The 14,775-nt window shown below is 45.8% G+C and overlaps 1 protein-coding gene across 1 annotated transcript in view; it reads right to left on the bottom strand.

Annotated features, from left to right (window-relative positions):
- Positions 1-14,775, bottom strand: part of EHHADH (enoyl-CoA hydratase and 3-hydroxyacyl CoA dehydrogenase) — a 97,579-nt gene that overhangs the window by 69,369 nt on the left and 13,435 nt on the right. Inside the window, exon 5 of the mRNA XM_069733553.1 lies at positions 11,935-12,039. Within this exon, the coding sequence (XP_069589654.1) occupies positions 11,935-12,039 (105 nt within the window). The remainder of the gene's footprint in view (positions 1-11,934; positions 12,040-14,775) is intronic.

Genomic DNA, 14,775 nt, shown 5'->3' with positions numbered 1-14,775 from the left:
TTAAATTAGGTGTGTCCAAACTTTTGGTCTGTACTGTACATGCTGGGCCAAATGTCATAGTTTTGTATGGGACTTGTGGGAATAGGTGATGGATAAACAATTGTATCTTATACAATCTCCGCAATCTGGAGGGGTACCGCTTCACCACACCCAACCAGGCCCAGAACATCAACGAGAAATACAGTATCCATCTATCATGCAAACTCGCCATACCACTATTGACTTGTAGATACCCGGCCTATCTAGTCTCCATCACCACAGTGTTGAAAATAAGTTGTTTTTCTTAATAGAAAAAAAAAAAAACATACACCATTTTTTAGATGAATGCTTTTTTTCTTATTTGAGCAGAACCAGACAAAAAAAAAAGCCCATAATACTATGTGCCACAACAGGTGATATAAGGCTTATCTGTGCTAATGAGAGTATGCTATTAAACTGTCTGATGATGTTTAATGATCTTCTACAGTTTTACTAGGTCAAGGGCTCATTCTACTTCATAGATTAAGGATTTAATGACATTTTACATAATGAGGGCTCCTTCTTAAATCATTAACTTTCCTGGAGATAGATGGAAGCACTGTTGACCTTTTGAATCTAGAACTGTACCGACAAGATGTACAAACAAATAGGTTTTTACTTGTAGATCAGTAATGGGAATCCATTACAAAAACAAATATACATGCAAAACAACATTTTTAAAGGGATAAAATAACCGATCAGCACGTTTTTTAATTATGGAAGTAGTGATACTTTTTTTTTTTTTTTACACTACAGACCTCATGTGAAAATCATGAGAAATCTAGCAAAGAAGTCATATGCAAACCAGAGTAGAAGTGTAATGAGGGTGTGTCAATTCACTAGAAAGAAAAATGTCAAGTGCATTGACACGCCCCCAGTGCACTTCCAGTCTGATTTGCATATGGTATCTATACTAGATTTCTCATGACAGGCACATCGGATCTCTACAGAAAGGAGAGACAAGTGACTATACAGACATACCACTACTTCTGTATGTAAAAGCATACTGACAGGTACTCTTTAAAAATGTAGCAAATTTTTCACCTAATCTAAGAAGCTAAACATTTTTTGTTAACAAATGTTTAAAAATCCAAAAATGTTATATTTAAATGGAATCTGGAATAATGATTAATGCACCAAACCACTAATATTGTCATGGAGCGCTTTCACAGATAAGCAAATCTGTAGCTTACCCAACACAGCCATCAAATCAAGTAAAAGAAGGTGGCACAAGACAGGAAATAGAGCCAGAGGCTCAGGAAGTGCTCTGCTCATGCCCAGAGCACTTCAGCTGCATTTGCGTCTGGATTAAAACATGGATTTTTTTTTAAATTTAGTTTTGGAGCAGCAGATTTTAAAAATAAAAAATGGTACGGATTGGCTTATTTTTCAAATAGCGAAATGACAATATACGAGGTTTAGGGGAATTGATCATGACAGATTTCCTATATCTGCTGGCTGAGAATTATTCATCTTCAATGACAAGCATCTTTAGTACTCAGAATAGAACCCTTTGGCCCTCGTGACATGCTGCTAACATGCTAGTCAGACACCAGCTTCTTACAGCGTTCCTGAGAAACCTTTGCCCATTCTACATGGTCAATGTCCTCTACTTCACTAATATTCTCGGGTTGTCAAGCGAGTGGTTCATAAAGTTAAGAAAAACAAGATAATTGCCTTGCACAAACAAGAAAAACAATACATTAGATCAGCAATATGTCTGGAGAAGGAAGAATTAATCATAAGCCAAAACGATCACGCTGCCTATAGTGAAGTATGGTGGGGGCTCAATGATGCGTACAGCGAAGCAAGGCCCTGGCTCGGTGATGCTCTGGGGCTGCTATACTTCCTTTGCATTGGAAATCTACAGTGTGTGGGGGCAAGAAGGATTCAATCAAGTATCATAAAATCCCAGGAGAAGACATCATGTCTTCTGTAATAAAGCTGAAGCTTCAGCACCACTTGACCTTAAAAAATGACAATGATTCTATTGACATCTCAAAGTCAGCTAAGGCGCGATTTCAGAAAAATTCTGGAGTGTCTGTCACAATTATCTGGCTTGCCCACTATAGAAAATGTTTGGTGAGCTTGGTAAAATGTTGCTGCAGCATAAACCCAAGAATATTAGTGGACTGGAGGCCATTGGCCATGAGGAATGGCCTAAAATTCCCGAGGAACGCTGCCAGAGGCTGCTGTCTGGTTATACATCATGTGTGCAGCAGGTTAGAATATCCAAAGCTGCTCTGAGTACTAAGAATGCGTGTCATGAAGGGGTGCATAATTCTGCAATACTCACTAGTGGCTGATGACACCCAACTATGTACCTCTGCTCCTGCCATCACCCCTACTCTACTGCTTTCTCTAATGTCATGTCCTCCCTCTATCGGAAATTAAACTGCTTGAATTTCCTCCCTCTACTAATCTACCTATACCTGACTTAGTAATTTTCTTGGGTGGTGCAACTATAGCTCCCAAGTAGCAAGCTCGCTCGCTTGGGGTGATATTTGACAAAGAACTTTCCTTTATTGCCTATTTTTTCTCAGCTGAAATGGGTCTGAGAGAAAAAAATTATTTAAAAAAAAAAAAAAAAAAAAAAAAAAAAAAAAAAATCGCAGTATGCTGCGCATCTCGGACGAGACTCGCCAATGCAAGTCAAGGATGCGAGAAAGAGAAAATGCACAGCACTCGCACCATGAGAGTGATGTCCATTTGTTGCGCAACGGTGTCCTTTGGAAAGCTGGTAATTCATGTGCGGTGTACAGTAAATTCACACTGGCAGGAGATTATTTATATTATATATATATATATATATATATATATATATATATATATATATATATATATATATATATATATATATATATATATATATATACACACACACTGTAGGGGTTCCACTCACTCAGCTGCGACGGCTGACACACAGGAGACGTGTTCCTTTAAAGTTCACTGGGTTTATGGCTTCATAAACCATGTGGCAAAACAACAGAAAACAAAATAGCCTTTGGTTCAGGCAAAGAAAAACAAGTGTCCAGTTCTTCCGGCTCAGTCCTGAAGCCGTAACACACTCAGGAGGGTTTCACCTCCACACATATCTACCTGTGTTAAGCATTAGGCTTTCTTTTATATGTCTAACCACACCCAGAACCCATCACATGACCAGACATGTGGTTGTGACATCACCACAGGTCCTGAAACACATATAGGTAGCTATGGTTACATCACAGCAGCAAGCCATCTATAAGACACATATCTCCCATCGATTAGACATCCTTTAGCCACGCTACATACCTCCCCCCTCTGCCTAAAGCCGTGGGGCTTGGCACTTTCTCCCACTAGACAAGGGATTCTTGACAGGGCATCAGCATTACCGTGCAGCTTTCCGGCCCTATGTTCCACATGGAAACAGAAGTCCTGCAGGGCTAAGAACCAACGGGTGACCCTAGCATTTCTACCCTTCGTTTCCCTCATCCACCTAAGTGGGGCATGGTCGGATATCAGTCTAAATTTACGTCCCAGCAAATAGTACCGTAATGTGTCGACTGCCCATTTTATGGCCAAGCACTCCTTTTCAACGACTGAGTAGTTCTTTTCAGACGAGGACAGCTTCCTACTCAGATAGAGAACAGGATGCTCCTCTCCATGTAGTTCTTGGGAAAGGACTGCTCCCACCCCAACATCTGAGGCATCTGTCTGAAGAATAAACTCTTTCTTGAAGTTTGGGGCCATCAGAACGGGTTGCTTACATAAAGCCTCTTTCATTTCTTGGAAGGCTGAATCTGTTTCTTCGGACCACTTAACCATTACTGATTTTGTCCCTTTTAACAGGTCAGTCAGAGGCGCCGCCATTGTGGCGAAGTTTGGGATGAACCTCCTGTAATATCCCACGATTCCCAGGAAGGCTTTAACTTGCTTCTTGGAAACTGGTTTTGGCCATGTTTGAATTGCCTCCACTTTACTGATTTGGGGTTTTATTTCTCCATGACCCACTATGTATCCAAGGTACTTAGCTTCTTCTTTACCCAATGCACACTTCTTCGGGTTTATTGTAAATCCGGCCTCTCTTATAGCATCAAACACCGCTTGGACTTTCTCCAGATGACTCTCCCAGTCCGGGCTAAATATGACGATATCATCTAGGTACGCAGCAGCGTATGCCTTGTGGGGTGCAAGGACTCTATCCATAGCCCTTTGGAAGGTGGCCGGAGCTCCCTGTAGGCCAAATGGCATCCGGACATACTGGAAGCATCCATCTGGTGTAGAAAACGCCGTCTTCTCCTTGGCTTCCTGTGCCATGGGGATCTGCCAATACCCCTTCGTCAAATCCAAGGTGGTTATGTACCTGGCGGGCCCAAGCCTTTCGATGAGCTCATCAACGCGGGGCATGGGATATGCGTCGAACTTGGAGACCTCATTCAACTTCCTATAGTCGTTGCAAAACCTCCACTCCCCATCAGGTTTTGGGACCAGGACAATTGGGCTCGACCAACCGCTCTTGGATTCCTCAATGACTCCAAGCTTCAACATACGCTCCACTTCCTTGGAGACTATTTCTCGACGGGCCTCAGGAATTCTATAGGGCTTCACGTTCACGCGCACATGGGGCTCTGTCAGGACCTCATGCTCTATGACCTTCGTGTACCCAGGCAACTCGGAAAACAGGTCCCTGTTTTTCTGGAGTAACTCCCGGCATTGCTGTTTCTGGGATTCCGATAGCGTCTCCGCTATAGTAACCGCTCCAACCTCATCTTCTGGGTTGCTTAACAACGATGGAGTTACTGTCGGCTCTCTATCTTGCCACGGCTTGATAAGGTTGACATGGTATACTTGGAATGGTTTCCGTCTTCCTGGTTGGTGAATTTTATAGTTTACTTCACCAAGTTTCTCGACAACCTCATATGGCCCTTGCCATTTGGCCAAGAACTTGCTTTCCACTGTCGGAACTAACACAAGAACTCGGTCTCCCGGATTGAATTGCCTCACTCTTGCAGACCGGTTGTAGACCCTGGCCTGAGCTTCTTGTGCTTGGAGAAGGTGTTCTTTCACGATAGGCATCACCTTTGCAATCCTCTGCTGCATCAGGGCCACATGCTCAATGACGCTTCTGTGGGACGTGACTTCGGCTTCCCAGGTTTCCTTGGCTATATCCAGGAGTCCTCGTGGATGTCGGCCATACAGAAGCTCAAACGGTGAGAAACCTGTGGAGGCCTGTGGAACTTCACGAATGGAAAACATCAAATAGGGTAAGAGACAATCCCAGTCTCTACCGTCTTTCTCTATAGCTTTTCTCAGCATGCTCTTCAGTGTCTTGTTAAATCTCTCAACAAGGCCATCTGACTGGGGATGGTACACCGAGGTCCTCAACTGGGAGATTTTCAGGGCTTTGCATAGTTCCCTCATCACCTTGCTCATGAAAGGTGTCCCCTGGTCAGTCAGGATCTCCTTCGGCAGACCTGTCCGGGAAAAGACATGGACCAACTCGCGAGCTATACTCTTTGAAGAATTTCTCAAGGGAATTGCCTCAGGATAGCGTGTGGCGTAGTCCAGGATGACTAATATATACTGATGGCCCCGGGCTGATTTAACTAAGGGACCGACCAAGTCCATGGCAATTCTCTCCAATGGCACCTCAATAATGGGCAGTGACACAAGGGGGTTTCGGAAATGAGGAGTGGGAGCAGTTAGCTGACATGTAGGGCAGGACCTGCAATAGTTCACTATTTCCCGGTGGCACCCAGGCCAATAGAACCTCTGCACAACCCGTTCCTGCGTTTTTTCCACCCCTAGGTGTCCACCCAAGATGTGTGAATGGGCCATGTCCAACACCTTCCGTCTATATGGACCGGGCACTACCAACTGCTCTACCAACTCCTCCCTTATTTTCGTGACCCGGTACAACAACTCCCTGCTCATTAGAAAATGGGGAAATCTTGTGTCTGCCCCCGGCTCCTGTACCACCCCGTCAATAACTGTGACATTATTAAAGGCTTCCCTCAGAGTGGGGTCCCTATGTTGGTCAGTCCCAAAATTTTCACCGGATACCTCTAACTCCAGAATTTCAGATGCAGGGGACACTTCCTCCTCATCTCCAGCCAGGACACAAAAAGGAAACCTGTCTGACTCTGGGTGTGGCACCACCCTTCCAGGGTTCACTGGTTCCCTACTCTTGCTAGGGAGCTCAGAACCTTTCCCCCACAAATCCCAAAACAAACAGAAATCCCGGCCAATAATTATAGGGTGCAACAAGTCCTGAACGACGCCGACTATGTGGGACTCCGTGCCACATGTCGTTTCAATGTTCACACTGGCCACAGGGTAGTCCTTTGCATCACCATGTATGCACCGCACTCCGACCTTCTTTCCCGGGAGCAGGTGGAGAGGAAAAGTGGCCCTCACCAGGGTCACTAGGCTCCCCGAGTCTAACAGTGCCGTTACTGCTCGACCGTTCACCTTTACGGGACACGCTTGAGGTCCCTCGTTGGGCGGAGAGTTCACACTGCAGGCTGGATACGCATAGTATGAACAACGGCGTCCCATGCTGCAGTCCATCTGCTCAGTGGTCTGGGAACAACGGGCAGCTATATGTCCTGGCCCGTGGCACCTCCAACAAATAATATCACCCGTAGGGACCTTGGGCACCACCTCCCCCACCCTTGGTGACCTTGGACGCGCCACCCCTTTTTGGGGCTCAGCTCCCTTCTGGGACCCCCAGTATGGCATGGGCTGCCTCCTGAAGGAGCCTTCCAACCCTTGGTATCTCTCAACCAGTCCGATCAGCTCGTCGGCATTCTGGGGATCACCCTGGGCAACCCAAGTCTGTATAGGCCTCGGGAGGGAATGGACAAACCGATCCATCATCACCCGTTCTACCATTTGAGCAGGCGTAGATGACTCTGGCTGCAGCCATTTCTGGACCAGGTGCAACAGATCAAACATTTGGGAACGAGGTGGTTTGTCCCGGTGATAGGCCCAGCAGTGAATTCGCTGTGCCCTGACAGTCAGTGTCACCCCCAAACGTGCGAGAATCTCGGCTTTCAACTTGTGATACTCCTTGGCATCCTGCAAGGTCAAGTCATAGTACGCCTTCTGGGGTTCTCCCGTCAGGTATGGCGCCAATACCTCTGCCCACTGCTCTGGCGGAAGTTTTTCCCTCTCAGCGACCCTCTCAAACACTGTCAGGAAGGCCTCAACATCATCCCCGGGAGTCATTTTCTGCAATGCGCGTCTTACCGTCTTCCGGACGTGGGTGTCATCAGCCAAACCTGGGGTTGGGGCGCTCGCCTTGCCCTGGATGGCGGTTGCCAGAAGCTGCATCTGCTGCTGATGCTCCTGTTGGCTCTGCTGCATCTGCTGCCGTTGCTCCTGCTGGTTTTGCTGCATCAGCTGCCGTTGCTCCTGCTGGCTCTGTTGTATCTGCTGCATCAACAGCCTGTTGGTCTCTTGCTGCCTTTGCTCCTGCTGGACCAAGTGTTTCAGCAAGTCCTCCATTTTCTCCGGAAATGCTTGCTGGCTTGCAACAGCCTTGACCCAGGACATTCAAAAATAAACTCACGTCTCCGCTGGGAACGCTGCTCGCATGTCTACCACCAATTGTAGGGGTTCCACTCACTCAGCTGCGACGGCTGACACACAGGAGACGTGTTCCTTTAAAGTTCACTGGGTTTATTGCTTCATAAACCATGTGGCAAAACAACAGAAAACAAAATAGCCTTTGGTTCAGGCAAAGAAAAACAAGTGTCCAGTTCTTCCGGCTCAGTCCTGAAGCCGTAACACACTCAGGAGGGTTTCACCTCCACACATATCCACCTGTGTTAAGCATTAGGCTTTCTTTTATATGTCTAACCACACCCAGAAGCCATCACATGACCAGACATGTGGTTGTGACATCACCACAGGTCCTGAAACACATATAGGTAGCTATGGTTACATCACAGCAGCAAGCCATCTATAAGACACATATCTCCCATCGATTAGACATCCTTTAGCCACGCTACAATACATACACACACACACACACACACACACACACACACACACACACACACTAGATGGTGGCCCGATTCTAACGCATCGGGTATTCTAGAAACAGCACAGACACGTAGTATACAGCACAGACACGTAGTATACAGCACAGAGCCACATAGTATACAGCACAGGCACGTAGTATATTGCCCAGTCACGTAGTATACAGCACAGAGCCACGTAGTATACAGCACAGACACGTAGTATATTGCCCAGTCACATAGTATACAGCACATGTAAAGAAGCTGCGGAGACACCATCACGTGTTTCTCGACGCAAGCAGTGAATAGCCAGGCCTTTCCCCGGGAAGGAACAACCACGGGAAGGGCATGCATCTGCATATTTCCCATAAGGGATGGGGGCAGTGTTCTGGAATCACTGCGTTGAGAAACACGTGATGGTGTCTCCGCGGTGTTGGATGTTTTGGTCTCCCCGAGGCCAATCATCTGTGCCTTTAAAGCCTTTTTACTAGGCACTGCTCCTAATAGCCAGATTCCTACTCCACACTGATGAGGGGCAAAAACCCCGAAACAGCTGTCTGTGGATGGATACCATGCTTGGCATAGGTGGCTTTCCTTCATAGGATGCTGCCCTTCCCGTGGTTGTTCCTTCCCGGGGAAAGGCCTGGCTATTCACTGCTTGCGTCGAGAAACACGTGATGGTGTCTCCGCAGCTTCTTTACATGCATCTGCATATTTCCCATAAGGGATGGGGGCAGTGTTCTGGATCACTGCGTTGAGAAACACGTGATGGTGTCTCCGCGGTGTTGGATGTTTTGGTCTCCCCGAGGCCAATCATCTGTGCCTTTGTAGTCTACAGCACAGACACGTAGTATATTGCCCAGCTACGTAGTATATTGCCCAACCACGTATGTAACAGGTTAAAAAATAAAAAAAACATATGCTCACCATCTGAAGAGCCCGTTGTAGTCCTGGCACCTGTGTGCGGTGCAGGCGGCAGCTTCCGTTCTCAGGATTGGTATGAGCGCAGGACCTGTGATGATGTCGCGGTCAGATGATCGTGACGTCATGGAAGGTCCTTCTCCCACAGCATCTTTGGAAGCGGAACCTGCTGCTTGCACTGCCGTGGACAGGACGCGACAGCGGAGGGTGAGAATAACGTGTTTTTTTTTTAAATTATTATTATTTTTAACATTAGATCGTTTTACTATTGATGCTGCATATGCAGCATCAATAGTAAAAAGTTGGTCACACAGGGTTAATAGCTGCGTAACCAGAGTGCGTTACACCGCGGTCCGGTAATGCTGGCATTAACCCTGTGTGAGGGCTGACTGGATGACTGGAGGAGAGTACGGAGCGGGCACTGACTGACTGCAGGGAGGAAAGAGCGGCCATATTGCCGCCGGACTGCGGCCGGCGCTGATTGGTCGTGGCAATGGTCGTGGGCGTTTTGCCACGACCAATCAGCGACTTGGATTCCATGACAGACAGAGGCCACGACCAATGAATATGTGTGACAGAAAGACAGACAGAAAGACGGAAGTGACCCTTAGACAATTATATAGTAGATATATTCACACACACACACACGTCAGTAACACACTCATATATACAGCTCTGCCAAAACTTAAGGGACCACTGCAAAATGTTCAGTTTGTCTGATTTTTCTCTTTATAGGTATATTTGTGATTAAAATGTAAATTGTTCTTTTAGTCTATAAACTTCTGACAACATGTCTCCGAATTTCCAAGCAATAAATTTTGTATTTTTTTCTGACAAGAAAAAATGGTCAAAATAAAAACAAACAACCAGTGCTTTCAGACCTCAAAAAATGCAAAGAAAACAAGTTCATAATCATTTACAAACAACAATACTAATGTTTTAACTCAGGAAGAGTTCAGAAATCAATATTTTGTGGAATAACCATGATTTGTAGTCACAGCTTTCATATGTCTTGGCATGCTTTCCACCAGGCTTTCACACTGCTTCTGGGTGACCTTATGCCACTCCTGGTACATAAATGTAAGCAGTTCTTCCTTGTTTGATGGCTTGTGACTATCCATCATCCTCTTGATTACATTCCAGAGGTTATCAGTGGGGTTCAGGTCTGGAGATTGGGCTGCTCATGACAGGGTTTTAATGTGGTGGTCTCTTAATTTTTACCAGAGTTGTATAGTGATCTCAATCGTCACACATCAAAAGGTGCCCAAAATACCAGTGCAAAAACATAAAAATGGTTTGCTCCCAACCTTTTTTTTTTTCGTGCCCTTGTGTGGCCTTGTCCCTATAACAATGTCTCAATGGGGAGGGAAAATTAGGGATATCTTTAGTGGGACAGGACTACACTTGGGTACCGTCCTTGTCAGGATGGGAGACCTTACATAGGGAACGAGAGGGAATTATAATACCTGTACCATCACTGCCCTATACTGAACTGATGGCTGGCTTCTTCCAGATCAATGTGGAAAAAAAATAAAAAAAACCACACAAGACTGATCAGTCTCTATTGATTGGACCTCCTCACCTATAGGGGGATGTTCTTCTACATTCAGGGCACAAGTCACATATAGGAGAGAGGGACTTTAGCCATTCACATTTGAGGATTTATTGTAAAGGTGTATCTTAACATGCAATGATGATTTGTTTTCTTTTGCAGAACAACTTGCAGCTTTTTTGCCATCATTGTCTGGAATACCAGACCTTTTTTTTGCATCTTAGAAATTGACATTCTGCAGACGCAAAATGCAGGTTAATTCTAATATTGAAAAGTGTTTTTAAATCTCATCTACATATTTACTGCTGCCGATTTTACCTTTGCAGATCTGAAGGCAAAATGTGCAGCTTTTCCATCCCGTATGGACCTACCCTACTGCAGGTGGTGGATGCAGGCAGCGAGTGTTCAGGACCAGACAATAGACACTACTTGCCAGAAATAAGAAGCTGAACAGAATGAATATACGGCTGAGACCCTAATGCTGCAGATCTATTGCTCATACCATACGTGCACCGTCGTCTAGGGATACAAATTACCGTATTACAATAAAGCAAAGTCCTTTTGTGTTGTGGTGATAAGCAGTTTGTGCTTTCAGGGCAGAAGTCACAAACAACTTGTACTAAGAATTTTATTGCAAAGGTGTGACTTAAATAACATTTACATGCTTATATTGGAAGTTCATTTCAAAAATAAGTTTTAAGAAGTTTAATTGTTCTTTAGTTTCAGAAATCTCCCCTACACAGAAAAAAGACAAGAAAACTGAGATTTGCTCATCTTCCCCAGTCCCTGCGCTTAGTATCCAGCACTGTACCGCGTGCCTGTTATTGTCTGCAGCTCTGAGGTCACATTGCCAGTGCTTCAATCAGCGACCTCAGCGGCTCCGAGAGGCTCGTGCCGGGTACTGGGGTACTTGCGCTGGGTACTGGGGCAGAGCCGCTGAGCCCACTTACTGGCTGCAGTGCTATCGCCAAGACATCAGTTACTACAGACAAGAACAGGCACCAGGAGCAATGGCCGAGACAAGAGGTTTTCTGAAACCAGAAAACTCCCTTAAAAAGGGGTTGTGCACTACTGGGCAGCCCCTTCTTAAAATGCTACAGTACCCCGCATAAAACAAAAACAACACCTACTAACCTTTCCTCACTAGTGCGGTTCCGAGGATTTGGTTCTGTGTCTCGCCGCACTCTGTAGGCCTTCAGCAGCCAATGATCAACTGCGGCCTTCACACTTCCATAAGGCAGTACTTCCAAAAACTGTGAAGGCTGCAGCCCATCAGTGGAGGAGGTCAAGGCAGCAGGACAGTATATAATTAATGTGAGTGCCTCATGAACAAAAATGGAACTGTATTCCGCAACTTAAGAAATTCTACCCCACCAAAACCATGTATGCATATTTTAATGGAGTTCAAAATTCAAAGACTCAAACCATGGATTTCCTTACCTATAACCTTCCGAGCCAACTGTATCGCTGCATTAACAACATTACCCTGTACCACTTCATCAACAATCCCAATCTGTAATGCTTCAGTGGCAGGGACATGTCTTCCTGCAAAAATAAAATACAAAACCACCAATGAGTCCAGGAGAGTCCTTCAACTATAGCAACTTCTTTAATTTACATGCATAATATGCATTGCAAAGCAGTTGCTACCCCATTTCAAGGTCAAAGTGGCAACATATACACTATGGGTCAACAGCAAATCTAGGCTATAGCATTGTTTGCCTCTGTTTAGAATTGATTGACTCATTTTTGATTGGAAAAAATTTGTATGTGTATATTTTTTATTCATTAGAAGAATTTTAAAAAGAGTATGTCCAATAATCCACTTAAAAAAAACGATCGGCCCATTGGTTCAACCCTCCACAACAGTCATAGTCTGTCATGTGGTCGATAACTGGCTGCAGTGCTCTCATTTTTTGGGACGTCCCTTGGATGTCTGAAGGAAGTGTGAGAACTGCATCCTATTAGTACCTGCTGACGTGAGCCTTGGTGTTGTGAATTCTGTGGCAGAGCTCCCTCCTGTGGTCACAAGTGGTACTTCGGCTGATTCTCTCTGGGAGTTTCCGTTTGTGGAGGAAAGTGGTACTGCGGCTTCTGAGTTTCCTCCCTCAGGTGATCTGGTGAGGTCGTTAGGTGCTTCTCTACTTAACTCCACCTAATGCTTTGATCCATGCTTCCTGTCAATGTTCCAGTGTTGGACTTGTTTTTCCCTGGATCATTCCTGTGGCCTGCTGCTCTGCATAGCTAAGTTCTTCTTTGCTGTTTGTTTGCTATTTTTTCTGTCCAGCTTGTCTAATTGTTTTGCTGGAAGCTCTGGGACGCAAAGGGTGTACCTCCGTGCCGTTAGTTCGGTACGGAGGGTCTTTTTGCCCCCTTTGCGTGGTTTTCTTTAGGGTTTTGTGTAGACCGCAAAGTTATCTTTCCTATCCTCGCTCTGTTAAGAAAGTCGGGCCTCACTTTGCTGAATCTATTTCATCCCTACGTTTGTCTTTTCATCTTAACTCACAGTCATTATATGTGGGGGGCTGCCTTTTCCTTTGGGGTATTTCTCTGAGGCAAGGTAGGCTTATTTTCTATCTTCTGGCTAGTTAGTTTCTCAGGCTGTGCCGAGTTGCATAGGCAGAGTTAGGCGCAATCCACGGCTGCCTCTAGTGTTGTTTGGAGAGGATTAGGGATTGCGGTCTGCAGAGTTCCCACGTCTCAGAGCTCGTTCTATTATTTTGGGTTATTGTCAGATCACTGTGTGTGCTCTGACCGCTATTGTCCATTGTGATACTGAATTGCCTATCACAACACCTTGGGAGACCAAGAAGACCCTTTGAATGAGATTGCTGCAGTAGACAAGTATTTTTTTATTTTACATTGGGGAATATACAGTAGTATTTATGAAGTGATTGTCATAGTAGTGTAAGACCGGGGTCATTTCCTATTTTTGCGCTTTAGTTTCTCCCTCCTTCTTCCAATAGTTATTGTCACGACACAGCTGTCGGGTGACCAGGGTTTCCTTCCCTGTCTCGAATACTAGGGGGCACCCTAGCTTGCCCTATTTCTCGGGATACTTCTGAAGGTGAAGAAGACGGGACCTTCACCAATGCCTTATCTCCTGAATCAGCCCTCTGTCTGTTCTCTTCCCCCACCCAGGGGAGAGGGGTGCCACTGTGCACCACAGTACACCAACACGATGAACAAGGCAACACAAACAAGGGTAACTGAAAATAACAGGCATACTGTGACGCTGTAAGAATTTGGCTGCACTCGGATGTCACCCGAGTGCAGTCCTATTAGAGCGTGTAGATTCAAACAGGGAAAAACGGAGAGTGAACCCACTGGACCGTGACGACGAACCCCTCTCGGACGAGCTGACCAGGTGGACCGCCCCCTATATAGGGAGAGTTAGGGGCAGGCCCGTGAGGGACTATCGCCACGGAAGCTGTTATGACCTGGTGGTTAGGAGCACCCGGCACGACCTGATAGTTAACTGACACAAGACAAGCTCCGGGATGTGGGAGCTCTGCTGACCGCAACCCCTAATCCTATCACACACACTAGAAATAGCCGTGGAGCATTCCTGACTCTCCCTAGACGCCTCTTCACAGCCTAAAAGCTAGCTAGCCCTAGAGATAGAAAATAAAGCCAACCTTGCCTCAGAGAAATTCCCCAAAGGTAAAGGAAGCCCCCCACATATATTGACTGAGTTAAGATGAAGTCACAAACATAGAAATGAAACAGATTTCAGCAAAGGGAGGCCAGACTTACTAAACAGACAGAGGATAGGAAAGGTATCTTTGCGGTCAGCACAAAAAACTACAAAAGACCACACAGAGTGTGCAAAAAGACCTCCGCACCGACTAACGGTGCGGAGATGCCACTCTGCATCCCAGAGCTTCCAGCTAGCAAGACAAAATCATGATAACCAGCTGGACAAGGAAACAATGAACAAATAATAACTAGCAGGAACTTAGCTTCTGCTGGAATAGACAGGTCACCAGAAAGATCCAAGAGCGAACTGAACCAATGCAGGAACATTGACAGCTGGCATGGAGATGGAGTAACGATCTGAGTGGAGTTAAATAGAGCAGCCAACCAAAGGATAAACCACGTCACCTGTGTAAGGAACCTCAGAAGCAGCAGCTCCACTCACAGCCACCAGAGGGAGTCCATAGACAGAACTCGCCGAAGTACCATTCACGACCACAGGAGGGAGCTCGACAACAGAATTCACAACAGGAAGCTGGAGGGTCGACTGAGATCAGATGGGTACACAGTAGGCACAAAGGGAAA

This window comes from Ranitomeya imitator, chromosome 7 (genome assembly GCF_032444005.1).
Source record: "Ranitomeya imitator isolate aRanImi1 chromosome 7, aRanImi1.pri, whole genome shotgun sequence".
NCBI lineage: Eukaryota > Metazoa > Chordata > Amphibia > Anura > Dendrobatidae > Ranitomeya > Ranitomeya imitator.
Note: the sequence above shows the minus strand (reverse complement) of the source record. Positions and strands in the feature narration are given on the sequence as shown.